General features: G+C 38.1%; 2 protein-coding genes across 3 annotated transcripts; both read right to left on the bottom strand.

The window, feature by feature from the left end:
- Positions 1-345: 345 nt before the first annotated feature.
- ptger3 (prostaglandin E receptor 3 (subtype EP3)) lies at positions 346-7,235 on the bottom strand. The gene is made up of 2 exons (XM_061738433.1): positions 6,298-7,235; positions 346-4,524 (listed from the first exon to the last, which is right to left on the bottom strand). The coding sequence occupies exons 1-2, from the start codon at positions 7,147-7,149 to the stop codon at positions 4,204-4,206; spliced, it is 1,173 nt and encodes a 390-aa protein (XP_061594417.1). The 5' UTR covers positions 7,150-7,235; the 3' UTR covers positions 346-4,203.
- Positions 7,236-9,966: 2,731 nt separating this feature from the next.
- Positions 9,967-14,945, bottom strand: zranb2 (zinc finger, RAN-binding domain containing 2). Of its 2 annotated transcripts, XM_061738432.1 has the most exons (10): positions 14,808-14,945; positions 13,436-13,488; positions 13,103-13,211; positions 12,865-12,947; positions 12,697-12,773; positions 12,420-12,590; positions 12,180-12,337; positions 11,607-11,666; positions 11,004-11,153; positions 9,967-10,773 (listed from the first exon to the last, which is right to left on the bottom strand). In XM_061738432.1, the coding sequence occupies exons 1-10, from the start codon at positions 14,909-14,911 to the stop codon at positions 10,716-10,718; spliced, it is 1,023 nt and encodes a 340-aa protein (XP_061594416.1). In that variant the 5' UTR covers positions 14,912-14,945; the 3' UTR covers positions 9,967-10,715. The 2 variants fall into 2 exon arrangements, with proteins under 2 accessions (XP_061594416.1, XP_061594415.1); XM_061738431.1 differs by having other exon boundaries at positions 9,967-11,153.
- Between the last annotated feature and the right edge of the window lie 5,437 nt (positions 14,946-20,382).

Here is a 20,382-nt window from a genome sequence, read left to right as displayed (position 1 = left end):
AGAGTCAGCGGCTATAGTGAACAGTAGACAACTCCTGACACTTATCATGTTTGTCGGAATCTCATCTCTTCACCCATTAAGACTTAAAGCCTCATTTAAAAAACACTTAGAGAGTGAGAGATTTGTGGAAATCTTAAAACTGTCCAGTGACACATTTTACTTCTCAGACCTGCGAAGGAAAAAAAACGAAAACAGAAGCAATTTTCATAAGATCTGGTTGGGGTTATGGAAACAAAATAAAGAGACAGAAAAGATCTTGAAAAACGAGTGTGACAGTCTAACATTTACAGCGTGTGATCGTATCGAACCAAGATCTTTACTTAAAAAGCAGTGGACGACGTTCTCAAGATAACTATGAAAGAGATTATTTGGACTGATAAAGGGTAAAGGTCATGTTATTTTTGTTGCAGGGAAACAATCAATATTAAAAATGGCACTATGAGATATTTAAAAAAAGTGACTAATATTATCCAAAAAATATGTCTTGTATGTTTCTAGACTGGTTAACTGGTAGAAACTAGTTGAAACTGTGTTCAAGGTCAACAGCAAAGTATCAAAAAAAGCAATCTTTCCTCTGTCATTCTCCTCTTATCCAGAAATCTCAAGACATCAAGTTCACGAGGCAATCATTCAAATCACTTCCATGCATTAGTGACTTCAGAGAGCGAGAGGGAGGCGGCTGGCATTTCTGGTTTCTGTCGAGCTCATACTTTCATTATGTAATTGCACTCTCCAAACAATCCTGGTGCAAGGCTCTTGTGTATAATTCCCAGCTGGAACGGTCTGATCCAGACGTAAATTAGTTCAGCGCATCAGCGAACCAGACTTAACAGGCCTCACAATCAAGGTTTGATTCTTGAAAAGGCTCACTTTTCATTTAATGATCCTGTTATGCAACACCGTGTTTGTGTCACTTCTTAATGAAGGCAAGCATTAACCATTATTGCCTTTGAAGGCTTCGCCTTGTGGATCGATATGGTTAAGTTGCTGATATTTGCACCTTGCTTTACTGTGTAGGGCTCCTGAATCAAACAAGCATTCATAATTCATACTGCAGCTACTATACAACAACAGAAAATGCTTCCTGGAAATGTGCTGGCTCCATTAAGGAATATATTATGTTTGAATTAATCACTTATATTCTGTTTTGCTTCCACTGCATTGGTTGTGGTGCCCTACAGATGAAAATCCTCTGTTGAGGAGCAAGAAGTCTCAGAGGACTGAAAAAATATAACTTAATGCAAATTTGAGTCTAAACTGACTGACCCATATCCCCTGGCTTCTTGTAAGTGCAGGTCTTAATTGCTTTAAATGCAAACATTAAACCATAGAGTGGGCCGTTTAAATTGAAATTACCTGCTGAACAACATGGACATATGCACACGATAAATGTTCTTAATGCACAACCTCAAGATTGATTAGTTTCATTATTCATTGATGTAAGAACCGCTTGCATCTGTGTGACTACTTTGCTGGTGAAATAGATTTCTTGCTGATGAAAAAAGATTTTTTTTGGTTACCCTTAGTTGGCAAAGAGCTCCAGATTCAACAGGAATAACATCAACTAGTTACTGGTGGTAACAAAAGACAAATGTAATTGTGTTTCCTTAGACACTTGTTTTTATGTTTTTCATCAAACAGGATTGATCTTTTAAGTGGACCACTAGAGCCAACAAGCAACACAGTTGATACAAGATAAGGCTGACATCTGCTCCATCTCTGCTGGCAGAACAGAAACAGGGAAACAGAAAATGTTAATCTTTCACGTGGCTTTCAGAGACAATTTCCGATGGGGTCGTTATCGCGAGCTGTTTTCTAGCAGCTAGGAGGCAATGTCAAGACCAGGCACGGCAGATGGCACACATTAACCTAATCTGGTGGGCTGATGTGCTGAGAAAGCAGTTATAGCTTTAGATGTGAGGAAAAATTGTCCCTTAACCTGAAGAATACTTGACGTTATGTCATGTATGCCCCCAGAGGCTTGATTAAAATATTTACAGTGTGCAGAAACAGAAAGTGCAGATTTACAGTAGCTTAAAAGAAATACACCATTGTGTACAATCTATGGTCATCAATTATTTCCGTTTAAAAAGATGTCACTAAGAGCAAAGCATCTAATTAAAACAGACATTCATTTTAACTGAGAATGCAAACACTTTGCATGTTAAAGGTTCTATTTAGGAACTGTACTGGGATCACAAGGAGGAAATTTAGCTGAAACAAGGAAAAATTGTGATATGCTAAAAGATTCTCGATGTATCTGAGGAAATTAACTTCAAAATAAACTAAAAGGATATCAAAGTGTGCATACATTAAAACTTAATACACATTTCACAGTCGTCCGTGCCTTTAGATCACGTTCTGCTAGTCAGACTAAAACCAGACTTTAAAATACATATAAGTTGGGTGGAGAAAAAAAAACAATTTAAAATCATATTCTTCCAAGACAGACAAAAAACATGCATCTATGGAATTAATATGGCATATACAGTAGTCAACATCTGAAGTGGACCAAAACATTTCATCAAAGTTGTCCGCAGACATGAACGAGTGTTCAAAATTCTTTCATAACATGTAAGTGTGTTTTGGACCCATAATGGCCGAGGCACTGTGCACACGCTCCACAGTTCCTGATCAACCCAGAAGCAACAGGCGAAGAAACCGGAAAAATCATTTCACTTGTAACAGCAGTGAAACATGTGGCACATACTAAAACATGTAAAGCTGTAAAGATATCTAATGCTTTAATTGACATTGTACCAACTTTCAGCTGAACTGTTGATCCACAGTGCCAGGTCCTGGTCAAGCTGTTAACACAGTTTCACTCAAAATGTATGTTTTATTGAGTCAAATGACAGACCAAATGACTGAGGCGAGGGTAAAAGACAAGAAAAAGAAGGTGTCTTGATGTTTCTGACTGAACCTGGCTGATGAGACGGCCTATACTTATACTTACAACTCTCTTACAGTATGACCATCTTACATCATTAAAGCACAATGTGAAGTTGTATTATCAGTTTCAAATGCTTTTTAATCTTCTGTGCTTTCTATCTTGTAGCCATATGAACATAAGCATCTTTATTTCAACAGTTTTCTGATAAAACAGCCCTGATTTTATTGTAATTTTATAAATGAACATGTTTAAAAAAATCCTCATAAGTAGTTTTTTTTAAGCTGGTGATGTTAGTATACTGTTGGCATGTTTTCTTTTAACACACTTTGACAGCCACAGTTTTCCACTTTTCACCACTAATCTACGATCCTTTCCTGCACACTGTCACTCTTTAATAATAGTGGCTTTGCTGATATTTCCAAATAAAAATAGCAGAGAAAGCTATTTGTTGAGAACACAACAATGTTCGAGTGCATTTCACGTTCTGCAAGAAAACTTGTAACAAACTAAAAGCTTCACATTGTATAGTCCTGGCTTCATGCCGAAGAGCGCCACATGCAGTACACTACTGTTAGAAATTTACAAGGTTTAGTAATTTACAAGTGACACCCAGTGATATAGCGTCATCAAAATCTGCACAAAATTCATATTACAGACACTAATAAATAACCACATAATCAACAACTGGCTCCAGTTTAGAATACATATATCTTCCTATTTTTCTTCTGAGTTGTCACTCATTCTTTTATAAACAAATTTTGTAAATGCTTCCTGTGAGACACGGCAACGATATCCATCATTCATTCATTTTCTATACCCAATTTATCCTGTTCAGGGCTGCGGGAGGAAGGCAAGAATATTTACAAGTAAAGTCAAGAGCCCCCCCCACCCCCCAATATTCAAACATTCACCAAAAAAGTCCCATTTACTTAGCTTATGGCTTCAAGTTATTAAAAGCAATGATCATGAGATGCACCACTTGTCAGTTTGCAGTCACCCACATTCAGATCTTGAGTCTGGCACAACTTGTTATCAAAACTGTCAGTGAGAGAGTTCCTGGCGGCCACACAGCAGCCAAACGCGATAGATGACACGGTCATGCATCCACATGCTGGTTTAGTGACTTTCAATGGAATGTGTTTTAATCAAAACAAATGCATGAAGCAGACTTGGATGTATCCCGTTTTACGAAGTTCTCATGTAGGGGGTAATCCGTTCCTTTTTCCATTTTTATTTCCACTTCCAGACATTTTCATATTTTTGAAAGCCTTCCTCCTCCAGTCATGACATAATTACTGTCAAAGGGTGGCTTAATTATTTTGGGATTGGTATAGGTTCTTTCTTTCTTGATTCTGCTTGTTAAGAGCATCCAGTGCTGTCTGGCTCTCTTTCTGATCTTCTGTGGAGCAGTTGGAGACGGCATTAGCCACAATGCAAAACTTGCGAAGGAGGATCTCCCTGAGGAGCAGATAGACCCACGGGTCCAGAATCTGATTGAGGGAGGCCAGACGTATGGCTGTGAGAAAGAAGTTACAGTCTAGATCCCGGCTGGACGTTTGATTGGAGGTTGGGGATGCTGGATTACACTCATGGGAGGACACCCGGCTGGAGATCATCGTCAGCATCAACACCTGGAGGGAGTGTTTGAACAGAAATACAATTAACCTGAAAGGCTATAGGAGGATGTTAGGTTCTGATTTTCTCTTCAATGGTTATTGTTTAGCATGCTGTAATACAGAAACCATCTGGTATCAAATGATCAGCAGAATGAGGCAGCCTTCATATTTATGGGTCCTATTAAAATTCTAGTAAGGACTCTCTAACATGTGGCATGGAGCTCTAACACTGCAAAAACTCACAATCTTACCAGGAATATTTGTCTTATTTCTAGTTAAAATGTCTCATTTTTAGTCAAAAAATCTCATTACACTTAAAACGAGTCATTACCAGAAAAATAACTTATTTGACAATTTTCACCTGTTTCAAGTAAATTTTCACTTGAAATAAGATTTATCTTCTCATTACAAGCAAAAACATCTTGTTCCACTGGCAGATTTTTCTACTTATTTTAAGTGAAAATCTACTTGAAACAGATTAAAATTGTTGTTTTTTCCAGTGATGGGTCTTGTTTTAAGTGTAATGAGATTTTTTTAAACTAAAAATCAGACAAATATTAATACAAATACAAATACAAATACAAATATAAATACAAATATATAAGACAAATATTCTTATTAAGATTTTGAGTTTTTGCAGTGTATTTATAGTTTCTATTAAAATTCTTGTAATGATTCTCTAACATGTGGCATGGATCTCTAAGCTAATTGCCCCTAAGTGCAAGCTGGCAGCAGCATTGAATGACATGATGATGACGTTGATATGAAGTTATTTTGCATCATTAAAACACCTTTATCATCCTGAGTGAGATATACTGCTGCTTTGCACTGCAAAAACTCAAAATCTTAACAAGAATATTTGTCTTATTTCTAGTTAAAATGTCTCATTTTTAGTAAAAACAAAATCTCATTACACTTAAAACAAGAGTCATCACTGGAAAAAAACACAATTTTCACCTGTTTCAAGTAGATTTTCACATAAAATAAGTAGAAAAATCTGCCAGTGGAACAAGATTTTTTTGCTTGTAATGAGAAGATACATCTTTTCCCACTGGCAGATTTTCCTATTTATTTCAAGTGAAAATGTACTTGAAACAGGTGAAAATTGTCAAATAAGTTATTTTTCTAGTAATGACTCTTGTTTTAAGTGTAATGAGATTTTTTGACTAAAAATGAGACATTTTAACTAGAAATAAGACAAATATTCCTGGTAAGATTTTTTGTTTTTTGCAGTGTGGGTTTTATTCCACACTGCATTTTTTTTTATTTATTACCAGAACAGTTACAAAATTTGTTCAGATTGGAGGATGAGGATAACAGACTTAAATTTGATTTCAAACATACTTTTGCAAGGCTAAAAATAAAACAAATGTGTATTTCTGTTACAGGTGTAAAATTATGGCATAGACAAAGCAAGGAACTGAAAAGTTGCACAAGTTTGTGTCAGCTTAAGAAAATGTTTAAAAAAGAAAAGATACGTGCCTACAAAAAAGAAGAAGGAGAAAGAGAAAAAAATAGATAGAAGAGTAGTATTTTTGTTTGTTTTCTTGTTTATATATGTATAGATAGATTGGTGTTCAGCAAGTTAACGTAATGGTATTAACAGAGAGTAACAGGTATCATAAGTTTTCTTCTTCCTGCTCCTTTTCTTTCATGGTGATAATGTGTACTTCTTGGAATTTTGTACAACATTGTTAAGAAGATATACCATGAATGGAATAAATGAAATGAAATGAAATGAAATTCTGTGAGACAAGTGCAGGCTGATCATTTGTCAAACAAACGTACCAGCAGAGGAGACCAGCATATGAGCAGGACGCACATGATCCCTAACAGCTGGATGACGGTCTCCGTGGTCAGACGCTCCCACTGCTTTGAGGACTGAGACGTGCCAGACTTTGTTTTACACCGGATGATCAACCCCCGGATGGTCATTACATTGCAGGAGAGTGTCACAAGCAGCGAGAAAATTCCAAGAACAGCAAAGGTGGTGGCGAAAAACATATTTCCTGGGAATTGTGTGTCCCCGGTGCTGATGAAGCACCAGGTGCCGGGCCACTGCAGCGTGTACTTCCCCACGCCCGCGATGGGCAGCAGCGCGAACAGCAGCACCAGACACCAGATCACGGCCAGGGTTTGCTTTGTCACGCTGGTCTTCATGTGGTTCGAGTACCAGTGCGGGTTTGTGATGGCCAAGGCTCTTTCTATCGCCATGGCACTGGACAAAAAAAGAGCGTACAGGCCGAAAGTTGTCATGCATACGCCAAAAAAAGCGCACAGCTGCCCGGATGAGTCGATGCGCTCCCAGTCCAGCCCAGCCCGGTAAACTGATATCACAATGGGACTGGTCAAAAGTTGCCCGAACAGGTCAGTCAACGCCAGTGATCCGATGCAAAGCAAGAAAGACTTTTTCCTTTTATTTTCCTTCTTTCTGTAAGATATGCACACCATAATAAGAGCTAAAGAGTTTCCGACCATGCCGGTGACCATCATGGCTATTGGGAATCCCACAGATACATTTCCACAGCTGGAGTTCTTGGTGCTATTGCTTTCGCACAATGTTTTGGAGACGTTGGAGCCCAGCATCTCTTCGACGTTGGTTTTCACGCCCTGTGGAGAGTTGCAGTTGTCTATGGTCATTCTTTTGGCAAGAGTGAGCTCATTTACCACGAATATCCGCCCAGCATCACCTCGCGCTCCCAAGCTCTCCAAATGAATGCGGTGCGTAAAAGTCTTGCACGCGCTGGAGGAGGGACGACGCAGCGTCACGGGGAGGCGTGCTGCCGACTGTGTTTCACATTAACATCCTACAACATGACATACACTGAAACAAAATAAATCTACGCGCATGTAAATATAACATATTTAAATCTGTGATATTAACAATTAAAAATGAAGTTTGTTGCTTTACACGAATACATCTAGTTTTGTTTGTTCAAAACAAGACATTGTGCATTTTTTCCTTAACAAGCAATATTTATGTAATCCCAGGCAATCTTTTCATTTACACAAAACAACATATTTACTTTTCCTCTAACAATTTTAATCTATTGGGCAGATTGACCAACGTTTAGATGAAACATGCTTTATTTCGTTAAAGTAGAACACCACAGTAAAAAAATATCTTGCTTGATCTACTTTAAAAAAATGAAGGCAACTTTTTCGCATGAGATTTTTTTTGTAGATCAAGAAAGACTATAGTCTTTCTTGATATAAGACTATATAAGACTTTAGTTTTCACTGATAGTTGTCCAGTTCATATAAATTGATATTACGCATATCTACTAAGGATATTGTATGTAGAATTACTATTATATAGCCTACTGTTCTTATAAGTCCCCAAATCATACAAGTTTCATATTGTACAACTTTACTAAGGATCTTATATCTGGTTTGACTGTCTTATGTCTAACTTACAAGTTGCAGATAAAAGAGACAAAAACTTTATAAAATGTATATATATCTTTTCCATATGGGTAGTCTTTGTATAAACTACTTCGTTTTTAGTATGTACAAAATTCATTTGCAAGTAAAGTCCACTTACTTTTGATAAATAAAGTAAACTTAACACAATTAACTTGCAAAATGTGATTTAGATACAAAGACTAGTCTTTCTTGATCTACATAATAATCTCATGCAAAAAGTTGACTAATTTTTTTTTTAAGTAGATCAAGCACAATATTTGTATTAGTGTAGGGAAATACTTGTAAATGTTCTTCTCGTAGTTAACACAGTTTATTTGGCTACGATTTAATTCAGCCTACAAGGCAGTGGTCCTCACTCCTGGTCCTCGAGAGCCGCTGTCCTGCATGATTGTGATGTTTCCCTGCTCCAGTAAACCCTGATACAGATGACTGTGTCACCAACAGAACTGTGCAGACCTGGAGGAAAGATTGGTGATGACCACTAATTAGAATCAGGTGTGTTGATGCAGGGAAACATCAAACACATGCAGGACAGCGACTCTCGGGGACCAGGAGTGAGGACCACTAGGAGGTTGCAGCAACTGAGAGGAATGGAACCAAATATTCAGCGCTCCTCATTCAGATCAACAACATACTGATTAACTCGAAAACTTAGAACATTACCTCACTGGACGACATTGAGTAATAACAATGTCATGCACGTTGCAGGTGGAGAAAGTAACGAAACAGCCATTGGGCATGTAGAAAAAATGAGAAATCAGAACATGGGGGACTGAGAAAGGCATGATTGCTTCAGGTGAGGGCTGTCTATCATTGAGGAACTCACACTTAAGAAAATCTGGTTCAACTAAAAATATGTACGTCTTTTATTATGATGGCCACGTTTTCTTTCAATTTTATTCCCCCCTAAACGGATCAGCTGGACTTCTGGTACGATAAAAATGCTATAGTGAACTTTTATTCACAATTTCACTCCGTCTTCCTAAACACATTATATTGTTAAATAACAGAGACGAGTAAATGTAAGGGTTAATTACGTTAATTTATAGAGAATAACTTTCAGGTAAAGGTTCTATTAAACCAGCCTGTGATAAGGTCCTGCTCCACTCTGTTGGACCTACTGCCATCTGCTGGCCATGAGGGGAAATGCAAGTGACCGAGCAGCACAGCTGTATTATAGGCGGCTGCAGAAACCCAACAGGCAGTCAATACATGCCAAGTTACAGGATAGCTTCACCTATTTTAAATAACTAAACTAAATGAGTTTAAAAGTGAAAGGATAATTGCATATAACTGCTAATAAAACTGAGATTTTAGTTCAGATTGCAACCAAATAGTCTTTAAAGATTTACGTTATTTTTTAGTATAAAAAAATAAATACTTGACAACTTCAACAGCAAAGGACTTGCATTAATACCCTCATTCGTTAATAAGTAACCTACTGAAGTGTGTTTACTAATTTTTTTGCAGTGCAATATATCACATCTAATCCTGTAGTTCTGTTGTATAGACATTTTCATCATTTTAACTTCTATATCAAGTCCAATGGTGTGCTTATGTACTGAAATGTTATTCTAGTGTACATTTTTGATCCATGTTGTGAATGACAATAGAGCAGCCATTCTATTCGTGTGTGTGTGTGTATACAAACAGTGTAACTGCAAATCTGGTTTAATTTTATAAATAATTAAAAAAAAAAGATATACTGTAAAGATATCCAACAAATGTGAATTTGTTATTTACCACAAACCTGAGTCAGGGAGAAAAGGCATTTGCTTTGCTGCAGAATCTCATCTTAAATGCATAACCTCAATATAATTCATAGAACTACAAACATCAACACACATTTTTTTACCTTCAGACCATCACTTGCTCTTCAAAATTCAAGCAGTTGTGTTAGAGCTTCAAACTTAAGAAACTTCTTTTAAAAAAAACATTTGCGGGCTTATTGCAATTTTTATTAAAGCACATCATTCCCGCTTTATAGACTCAAACCCTCACCACTTGTAAATTCAAATTATTACAAAAAAGCAATGTTGAAAGGATTTTATTTACACGTGTACATTGTAGATGTTACCAATTAAAAAAAATGTATTGTCACATTATCTTTAGCCTTTCTTGCCACACTAAACTGGAGCAAAAAAAAGAAAAAAAAAAGTTTGATGAATGTCAAAAAAGATAATTTGTTACAAAGGTTTCAAAATAGGCCACAACTGTGTAAATAAAGTACACTTTATCCTAAATCAGTGTTGAACTTACTGCATTCAATTAAAACATCCAAAATTAAAATACTTACCTTGAAAACATAATCGAAGAAAAAAGGCCAAAACTTGTAGCTAAATCTCAGCTATTCTAAATTAATTTTAAGTAGTAAGATGCTTTTTGTTTTGTTTTCATGAGAAAAATAACATAAGATTTAAAAAATAGACTTTGCTCCAATTTCCGAACATTTCAGCCCACAAACTAAATGTTCTGCTGAGGCAAGATCAAGCAGATTGGATCGAAAAACTGATACAAGCTCCACAGAGTTCATCTGATTTTCTTTTAGGACCAAACATTTGTTAATCGGACACCTACAGTTACGAACACTTGGGATGTATGTGGTTTTAACACGGAGGACAGGATGGAGTCATGTCACCCGTCTGTCTCGAGGGAAGTTAAGACTTTGGAGATTTTATGATCATGAACAGCATACTGAAGGGATGTGGTTGTTTTCTTTGCAAACACAACATGCATTTCCGGTTCAGATTCCTTTTGTTGGTTTCAAGGCTATAAGAAAGTTATTTCTTTTTTGAACTGGAGCCAGAATGCGACGATCCAGACGAATGGTCTCGGCCCCTGAAATCACACAAACATCATGGGAAGAATGACAAGATCAGCGGACTCACTTGTTAGCATAGTATGACTACATGAAACAAGGTCACCAGGAAAAAAAACAAAAAGCAACAAACAAAAAAAACATCATGGCAGAGGTGTGAACATAAGTATGTAAATCTTAAATCCAATAAGCGAGCCGACAGATGGCTGTAATAATCAGTGCCAGTGTGGTATTCCACAGAAACCCAAACCTTTCGGACGAACGTGATCTAGAACGCCTCCGTTTTCTCCCTCCAGATGAGGACCTGGAGCGACTGCGCTTCTGTCTCCTCTCGGGTGAGGAGGAGGGTGAACGGGACCTCTTCCGGGGAGAGGAGCCCTTTCCAGACCTGGAGCTGGATCTTTTGGAGGAATAAACCAAGCACTAAGGTCAGTAAAATCAACACATGGTCTTACTAGTGTGGGTATTTATCAGGCTTCCCTGCTTAAAAAACAAACAACAAAAACCCTTATGATGGATTAATGTCATTGAGAAAGATGCTGCATTGATGACTGAGCAAGTTTCCACTTTTGAGTCTAGAAAATGATAAATTACCCCCCTGGGTTAAGCAGGTATGACTCCTGAGAGAGGCGTGATAAATACCCCAGATCTCTATCTGGACGTTTTAACCGTAGTAGTAGAGGTAAAACGCAATCAAGCTGTTAAATATTTGTACCATTTACACTCTCAGGCATAATGAAACCGGCATCAACTGAAAAAATTCTGCAGTGTCTGGTAAAAGTGTGATTTTAGGAATAGGATTGCCCCTTACACACACTCTCTAGAGGGAGAGAGTGCATGTAACCTCATTCACCTGGAGCGAGACCGCGAGCCAGATTCGGATCTGGAACTGGAAGAGCTTCCAGAGCGGGACCTGAAAGACAGACAGAAAAACAAAACTTTTCCAGTACTTTTTCTAATCACAGCACAACTGATATCTAAACAGTTTCTATACCAACGCACAGGTATAAAATTAACCAGACTTCCACGATCAAGGATCAGTAAAGGAAATCTACTCGTGTCAAACTGGGGACAAAGTCCTCAAAATCAAAACACATCACAACACTAAATAGGAATGGTGCAAGAGTCCAGAAATGCATAGTGAACTCAAGAATAAAAAATACAATCTCAAGCATTTTAACAGCCAAACTACAATATGCATAAAGTATTCCTTCTATCTTGAGTCAATGAAAATTCAAAATGCAACGAGAGAGATCACTGAATTCAGACATGAAGTTTATAAATAGCAGAATGGAAAAAAAAAAAAAATCGTAATAGATAAAACATGACAAAAGAACAAAACAAAAACTGATATATTATGTCAGAAGGAAAATTGAGCTGATACTGACATTTTGCCCGGAGTTACCCTTGACCTGCACCATTTTACCTGGACCTGGACCGAGAGCTGGAGCTGGAGGAGCGCACGGAGGAGCGGGACGAGCCAGAGTGGCTGCCCTTTTTCTTAGCGGCCTGTTCCTCCTCATCGCTGGCACCCAGGTCGTACTTAGACAGATCCCCGTCTTCATCTTCTTCATCGTCATCATCCTGGTGAAGTGGTTTTAAACATTTTATTTTTGGGGAGACATTAAGATGCATGTGAATTTCCAACTCCAATCACTGATCTTACATCCAGTTTGTATTTGGATAGGTCACCCTCTTCTTCCTCCTCCTCCTCTTCTTCCTCCCCCCCCTCTGCCGCAGCTTCAACTTTAGGTTTTGGCACTACTACCTTCTTTTCACTCTCTTTTGAGGAAGATGAGGAGGTCTTCCGACGATATTTTTTCTTTTTCCTACCAAACTGACAATTGCAGGGGAAACAAACATCCATGTGAATCAGCCTCTTGCCAGTGCAAAGCTGCGGTCACAATTTGGGAAATGAAAGTTTCCAGTCGGATGGTACTCACCTCATCATATTCACCATCAGATTCCTCCCTTTCAATATATTCCACATTCTCCCTTTCATTGAAACCTCCACCATATCCTAAAGCAGTCAGACAAAAAAAATTAAGGAAATCAAAAAACTGGACTTAAACCAAACAGCAAAATCTGTCAAACCCAAATCTGTGAGTTACCTGTTCTTTCTTCAAGCTTGGCATATTTTGGTGTGTTGCACATGTTGCATTCTGATCTTCTAGCCCAGTTCACATTACCACATCTTTATAAAAAAACAAGGGAAAAAAACTTAGATGAATGGGTTTTATCCATTTAAGTACGTTTTACACATCTTTAATAGTGAGTTATGTTTTCAATCATGGTAAACTTCTCCACTACATGTCCCTGTGAGGAGCAAGACCAATCAATACTCCATACGTTTTGCATTGCCAGTCATTTGCACTGAACAGGCCTCTGCTCTTCTCAGCAAGAGTTTTTCCAATTTCCGTTCCTCCTGCCTTCATCATCTTTGCCTCTGTGGTCTTTTCTGCAGAAACAAAACAGTAGCTTCAGCAAAGCAGTTTAAGGAATACCTTTAACTCTTGCAAGATTTTATTTTTGGTGGGGTTCAGCTATTAATCAGAATCAGAAAGAAGTTTATTACAAAGTATTTTTTTAACACATACAAGGAATTTGTTGTGGTGATTTGGTGCAATACAAAAGAACAAATAGTGAGATAAAATATAAAAGAAAAAGGGTACAAAATGTCACCTCTGCCACATCTGTTGCAACTGGTTCTTCTAGCGAAGTTCACATTTCCACACCTAAAAAAAAAAAAAATAAATGACTGAATGAATGACTGAACACTTTGTTTAATCAACTTCGGTCTTGAAATGTCTGTGTAATTGTTGTTCCTCATTTAGTAAGTTTGTATTGTCCATTACCTACTGGTACTGTTGTTCTTACCATCACTGACGTGTATGTATGAACTATATGTCCATATCCATTATGTCCATTACCTTTTGGTATTGTTACTCTTACCATTGCTGCTATTTATTATAAATATAAGTTAACGGTTTACTATAAATATAAGTTAACGGTTAACTATAAATATTACTATATACATTGTTCCTGGATTTGCACGCATTGTGGCCATGAAATGCATCTGCATTTCGTGGCCACAATGTGTGTGAATTTAGATGAGGTGAACTTTAGAATTTTTTTTTATTTTTTTTTTTAATAATTTGATATAAGTCTTTTTTTCATTTTTTTTTGGTTCAAATGTTGAGACAGGAGGAAGCCTTAAAAAAAAAAATCTGTCAAATTGTTAATGAGAAACAGGGGTGGGATTAAATAAATTTTCTTCTCCCCACTCCCTTTCGAGTGTTGACGAATTAATTTGTATTTTGAACCTGCACCTGATAAACCTGATAAAAAGGTATTTGTTTAATTTTATGTTGCACGCAGGTCATTTATGTTATGTTCATTGCTCGAAATAAATATGAATTGAATTGAATGATTGCATTATTCGTGTATTCATCCCAGTGTAGTGAAGCCCACGCTTCCATGTGCCACACTACTCCTCAATTTACAAGCGATCCGTGTGAGACTTGCATGTTAAACCGCCCGACTCCAGCATCTGTCTCATGTTCACACATGATGGTTCTGGCTGCATATTATATCTTATATTATTATGATTATATCACCTCATCGTTGCATATACACTCCCATAGAGTTAAATACAGCTGCTCTCACAGCCCGCGCCCAATAACAAACACCGATGTACACTCCCCAAAACATAAATCCACCAGTGTCCTCACTGTAAACGTTCCTCTTGTATTTATTGAGAATTAAAAAAGTAACTTTGGATATCGAAACTGAAATCTCAAGCCTCAAGCCGCGTTAAATCGACGCAGAGCCTACGCCGTAGGGTACGGCGTAAGGTACGCGGCGACGCGCACCGTACGGCGTAGGCTCTGCGTTGTTGTAACGCGGAACCATAAATCAGCCTTAAGCATAGCTCGCGTCTCTGGTCAACATTAGCAGAAGCCTTGCAGGCCTCAGATAGCATGATCTGCAAATATTGAATGCTGTCAAATTCAACCCCCGGCGCTACCGATTCATCTTGGGTATGTGCTCTTACTTTTTATCTGGACAAATCCAGTCCCCGTCGCTGACTCGGAAGCTCTTGCCGGACATTTTTGGTGTGATATGTGTGGTTGAGGACGGCGGGCTCGCTGAGCTCATGCAGCAGCAGGATCTAGCTCCGGCCGCTGGCCACGCCTCCTTCCGGTGCTGCCTTCACGTGTCCTTCACTGAGTGGGAAACCTGAGCTCTGCCACCCTTTCTTGAGAATTTCTTCATACTATGCAAATTGTCAGCATTTTTTTACTCGCCTTGTTTCTGTCACGCTCAATTTCAGGCAGCACTGCGTTACTGCGTGTTAACGTCTATTCTTGAAATACCATTTTTAATTTATTAATTACCAGAGGTGGACAGAGTACTCGACCCCAGTACTTGAGTAAGAGTACAAATACTACTGGTCAAAATTTACTCCGTTACAAGTAAAAGTAGCTCAGTCAAAATATTCAGATTCAGATTCAGATTCAGATTACTTTATTTGCCATTTGTGTAACACACATAGGAATTTGTCACGTTGGTAACAGTGTGCCTATTATTATATATGAGTTATATGATATTACTCGAGTAAGAGTAGAAAAGTAGGCCTACTTTTTTTTAAAGGTACTTAAGTATCCAAAAGTAAATGCTTTTAAATTTACTTTAAGTAAAAGTAAGAGCAAGAGTAAGAGTACATTTCTTATTTTCCACATCAGTAAATTACTATATTTTTTCTAAATTAATTGTTGCAGGCTACTTTGGCGGTATCGTTTTGAGGAGGCTTGACATATTTCCTCTTTACGTACATCCCAGTGGAGAGCGTGCACTGGGATAGGTCTCCTCCTTTGACAAAAACAGCTTGTGTCCAATAGGATTTTAGGGAAGAAGAAAAAAGAGCAGACCTGAAAGTAACGAGTACTTTTCAGCCTTCCTAGAAATTTACTTGAGTAAAAGTAAAAATATTTGTCTTGGAAAAGTATTCAAGTAAGAGTAATAAGTACGAAAGAAATCTAATACTCAAGTAAAGTACAAATCCTCTGGATATGTACTTAAGTACAGTACTCAAGTAAATTTACTCCGTTACTGTCCACCACTGTTAATTACAAAGTTCTGTCATGTCATACGATACAAATTGTCAGCATTTTTTTTAACTCGCCTTGTTTGTGTCACGCTCAATTTCAGGCAGCACTGCGTTACTGCGTGTTAACGTCCATTCTTGAAATACCATTTTTGATTTATTAATTACAAAGTTCTGAATTCACGTGAATGAAGCAATGACAAAATACCAGTCATTTTATAAGACATGTTTCCTTGTTGCAAATGTATTAGGTTCTCTTCAGTTAATGTCGTCAGTCAAAAAAGAAAAATGATAGCATGGCACTCACCAGTTCTGTATAATAAGATAAGAGATCCGTCCATCCATCACCCCATGCATTAATCCATCTATTCAACTTAAATGTAACCAACTTTATGTGCTCAGGGCCCGGGGTCCGTGGTGAAGCTCAGGTGCCATGGGGTCATGTGGTAGTGGGGTTGGCGAGTGTGTGTGTGTGTTTTATTTTATTTCCTAGGAGAAAGTTGGGCTTCATAAACATGTGAAGCCTAAATGATGGAAGACATACAAAGTGATAGGTACTGTAGATCACCAATCATCAGTAATTAAACTTAACACATTTAAGATATATGAAGAACGAGTAACCGCTTACTCATCTCTTTTCCATCTTTAAAAAGAAATAATCAGAATCCAAATGAAGCACCTTTAAAACCAGATAAATCCATCTTTATTTTTTTTAAATAATTATTTTGTAAGGTTAGCATTGGCCACTAGATGGCAATTAAACCCAACATTTAACCCTGCAATTTTTTTTTTTTATTTTAATTTTTTTTCACAGAGCCCCTTGTTTTATTAGGCTTTGTCTGCTCATTGGCAATGTCCTATTCATTTTGACCAGGGTTATGTAAGGCTGTGGTGTGGAGAGAAAGATTTACCTCAAGGAGGACAGCAGCTTTTTACGCAATGATACATTTTGTACATATTTTCATCAATTTTTTTTCCCAACATATAAGCCCTTTTGCATCCTTTAACTGCTTAAACACGGATAAGAACATATCTCTCTTAGGTTATGCATGGTATGCTCTATTTCTAAAACCGCTGTCACAAAAACACAATTAGACTTCTGTATGTGTTCCTCATGAAATGGAATAGACTAGTTTTCAGGTCAAATATTTCAGTTCTGTATTGGTAAAGTTAAATATATCAGCCACAGCATTTGAAGACTGTATTGGCCCTCTTTATTTCTGCAAAAATAACTGACCTGAGGGACACAAGACCCTTGATGGTGTCCTGTGATGTCTGGAAGCGGATGCTGGCAGTGGAATGCTTGTAGATCCTATTGGGACCTGTATCCTCGCAGCTCAAGGGCCTTTCCGTATGGAATTTCCATGAGTTTTCTCTGAGTGATTCACTTTCCACCTATAGGCCCACCACTGTCCAAAAACACATTTTAACAGTTTTTTTGAAATTGACCTTTGTTGTGACTGTGTCTGGTTGTCTATATGGATCCTGGTGAGGGACGGTAGAGTGTACTTCTAATGACAATAGACTCAAGTGGTTATATATAGGAATACATGGTTTTAGATAAAGGATGGTTGGGTGGATGATGGATTGGTGATGAATGAATGAATGAATGAAAGCTTTATTCCGAACATGAGAAAACATAAAAATAACACACAAGTCAAAATAGTCAAAACAACAAAAAAATTGAATAAAACAATGTTACCATGTCCGAAAAGGAGTAAAAAGAAGCTTGTGCTTATTTAATCCTACCCCTTCTCCCTTCTCAGTAATTACAGTCCTCAGTTGATTTTAATATCCTGTCTTAACACATATTCACAACTACTGCATGTATTGTGTACCAACACCTCATGAATATACATAGTTACATATTTACATTACATATGTACATATTTACAAACAAAGAAAATAAATAATGTAACTAAACAAGTGACTAAATGATGTGTGGAAACACCTTGTGATTGTCAAAGCCCTTCATCCTCCCTGTACCCTATGAAAACCATCTTTTTGTACCGCTGTTTATACTGGCTCATGCTTGGACATTGCTTGAGCTCCGCACCCAAACTGTTCCACAACTTCATTCCACATATGGAAATAGTACATGTTTTTAGTGTTGTGCTGACAAAAAGATGTTTTAAATTGTTCTCCCCTCTCAAATTATAATCTAATATAATCTCTGTTAAAAAACTTTTTTTGAATATTTCCAGGAAGCATGTTGTTTTTTGCTTTCTACATAGTTTGTGCTGTTTGAAAGTGAACCAGATCAGTAAATTTTAATGTTTTGGATTTTAAGAAGAGTGAATTTGTGTGATCCTTGTAACCGGCATTATGAATGATCCTTAATGGCTCGTTTTTGCAGCATTGATAGTGATTGTAATGTACATTTATAAGTATTGCCCCAAACCTCCGCACAGTAATTTAAATATAGTAAAACCAGTGAACAAAAGAGGGTGTGGAGTGATTTGTGGTACAGAATATGTTTTGCCTTATTGATTACTGAGATGCTTCTTGATAGTTTGTTTTGTACATGTTTTGAGTGAGTTTTCCAGTTTATTTTATCATCTATTATTACACCAAGAAACTTATTTTCATGAACTCTTTCAATATCCACACCTTCTACTTGCACCTGCACTTGAGTATCCCTTTTACAATTACCAAATAACATGATCAGTCCAAGGTTTACCTCCCACCCAGACATGGGATAGGCTCTAGTAGACCCTCGTGATCCTGTGCTATTTTATTTATTTTTTTGGCAGTAAGTCAGATTCATGTCTAATAAGGGGATTGAGTGTCGGCTTTTTGCTGATAATTTGTTCTGCTAGTTTTATCGGGCCGAGACCTACAGCTCTCACTGGAGCACTTCATAGCCAAATGTGAAGTGGCTGGGATGAGACTCAGCACCTTCAAATCCAAGACCCTGGTCCTCAGATGGTAAAGGGGGAGGAGTTCTCTCTGGGTCAGGGATCAGATCCTGCAAAGGTGTTCAAGTGTCTCAGGGTCTTGTTCATAAGTGAGGGAAAAATGGAGCGGCAGATTGATAGGCGGATTGTAGCAGCGTCCACAGTGATCCGGACTCTGCATTGGTCTGAAGCTCACAATTTATCAGTCAGTCTACGTTCCCACCCTCAGTTATGTTCAGAAGCTGCAGGTAGTGACCGAAAGATCATGGATATAAGAAATGAGCTTCCTCCGCAGGGTGTCCGTGCTCACCCTTAGAGATAGGGAGGGAAGCTGGATCATCTGGGAGGGGCTGAGAGTTGAGCTGCTGCTCTTCTACATCAAGAGGAGCCAGGTGAGGGGGCTCCTGGTCACATCCCTGCTGAGCTCCTTCGGGCATGTCCCACAGGAAGGAGCCCCTTGGTATACTCAGGACACGCTGGAGGAACGATGTCTCTCGGCTGGCCTGGGAAAGCCTTTGGACTACCAGATGAGCTAGAGGAAGTGGCCAGGGAGAGGAAATTCTGGGCCTCCCTGCTTCAACTACTGCCCTCGCGAACTGACCTCGGATAAGTGCAAGAAGATGAATGGATGGATGGATATTCATATACTTTACTTTCCTTCCACAATCCCACAAATGTGCATGTTAGGTTGATAGGTGGAGTAGTGGAATAGATTGATCTCTCACTGATGACGTTAAAGCTGGAAACAGGTAAGGACCTTGCGTTGTTCTAAAGTGGTCCCTCCTTAAATTATACTGTTGGATAAGATGTTCAGGTTCATTCAAAGCAGATAAAAATATATATACTTACAGTGCTCGCTAAATATCTTGCTGTGTAATTTATATTAGAATCAGAATGCCCTTGTGTTACTGGCAAATTAGAGATACCGGGCCAGGATTGATTCAGAATGTTTTGTAGATGCACATGGGATTATTTTAAAGCGCTATGAGACTGGTTAATCTGCAGCAAGTGGGAAGTGTTGCTGACAGATAAATGGCATCACTTAAAGTGAAGGAAAGATGAAACTTTACAGTCATTTCTCCTGTGATATGATTTAACAGTTACTATAATTTAGATCTCAAGCCGCCCTATAACTACCTTTGTTCACCCTCCTGGTTGAGATCAAAGAGCCTCAGAGGTTGCTGTCACAGCCAGTGTGTGACCCTGAAGCCATGCCAGCAGCTGTATCAGTATAGTCTTTCACTTTCTTTCCTTTGCTCTTTGTTCCTTTTATCCATCTCTGGCCAGGGTGAAATGAGATTGCGGAGCCTGCTCCCCACATCTTGGGCAGGATGGAGATGAACTGAGCAGAATATTTTTAATCATGTATTCTTACAACCATCGTGTATCTTTTGGGCGGACTTGCACCCTATTTGTGAGCTCAGCACAAGGAGTCTTTGGAGTAAGGGCCAGCAGAGATAAGGTCCCAAAAATGAAGGAGGCATGTTTTTGTATTTTAGATTTCACAGGAAATGATTCATGAACCTTCATCAGTATGATTCATAGTATAATACACCAAGTCCATTGTGTGAAAAATGACAGCTTTCATGTGCTGCTCCAATGTTATTTACTTAATCATTTATTCC

The sequence above is a fragment of the Cololabis saira genome, chromosome 13 (assembly GCF_033807715.1).
Source record: "Cololabis saira isolate AMF1-May2022 chromosome 13, fColSai1.1, whole genome shotgun sequence".
NCBI classification, from domain to species: Eukaryota; Metazoa; Chordata; class Actinopteri; order Beloniformes; family Belonidae; genus Cololabis; species Cololabis saira.
This window is presented reverse-complemented; position numbering and strand designations above follow the sequence as displayed.

What these genes read in the sequence shown, in the direction of transcription:
- ptger3 (XM_061738433.1), bottom strand. Translation starts at nt 7,149, where the DNA reads ATGACCATAGACAACTGCAACTCTCCACAGGGCGTGAAAACCAACGTC. An exon ending in TATGCTGGTCTCCTCTGCTG is followed by an intron (nt 4,525 to 6,297) that starts GTACGTTTGTTT and finishes CACTCCCTCCAG; the next exon opens with GTGTTGATGCTGACGATGAT.
- zranb2 (XM_061738431.1), bottom strand. Translation starts at nt 14,911, where the DNA reads ATGAGCTCAGCGAGCCCGCCGTCCTCAACCACACATATCACACCAAAA. An exon ending in CAAGCTTGAAGAAAGAACAG is followed by an intron (nt 12,774 to 12,864) that starts GTAACTCACAGA and finishes TGACTGCTTTAG; the next exon opens with GATATGGTGGAGGTTTCAAT. An exon ending in GGCTCGCGGTCTCGCTCCAG is followed by an intron (nt 11,154 to 11,606) that starts GTGAATGAGGTT and finishes TTCCTCCAAAAG; the next exon opens with ATCCAGCTCCAGGTCTGGAA.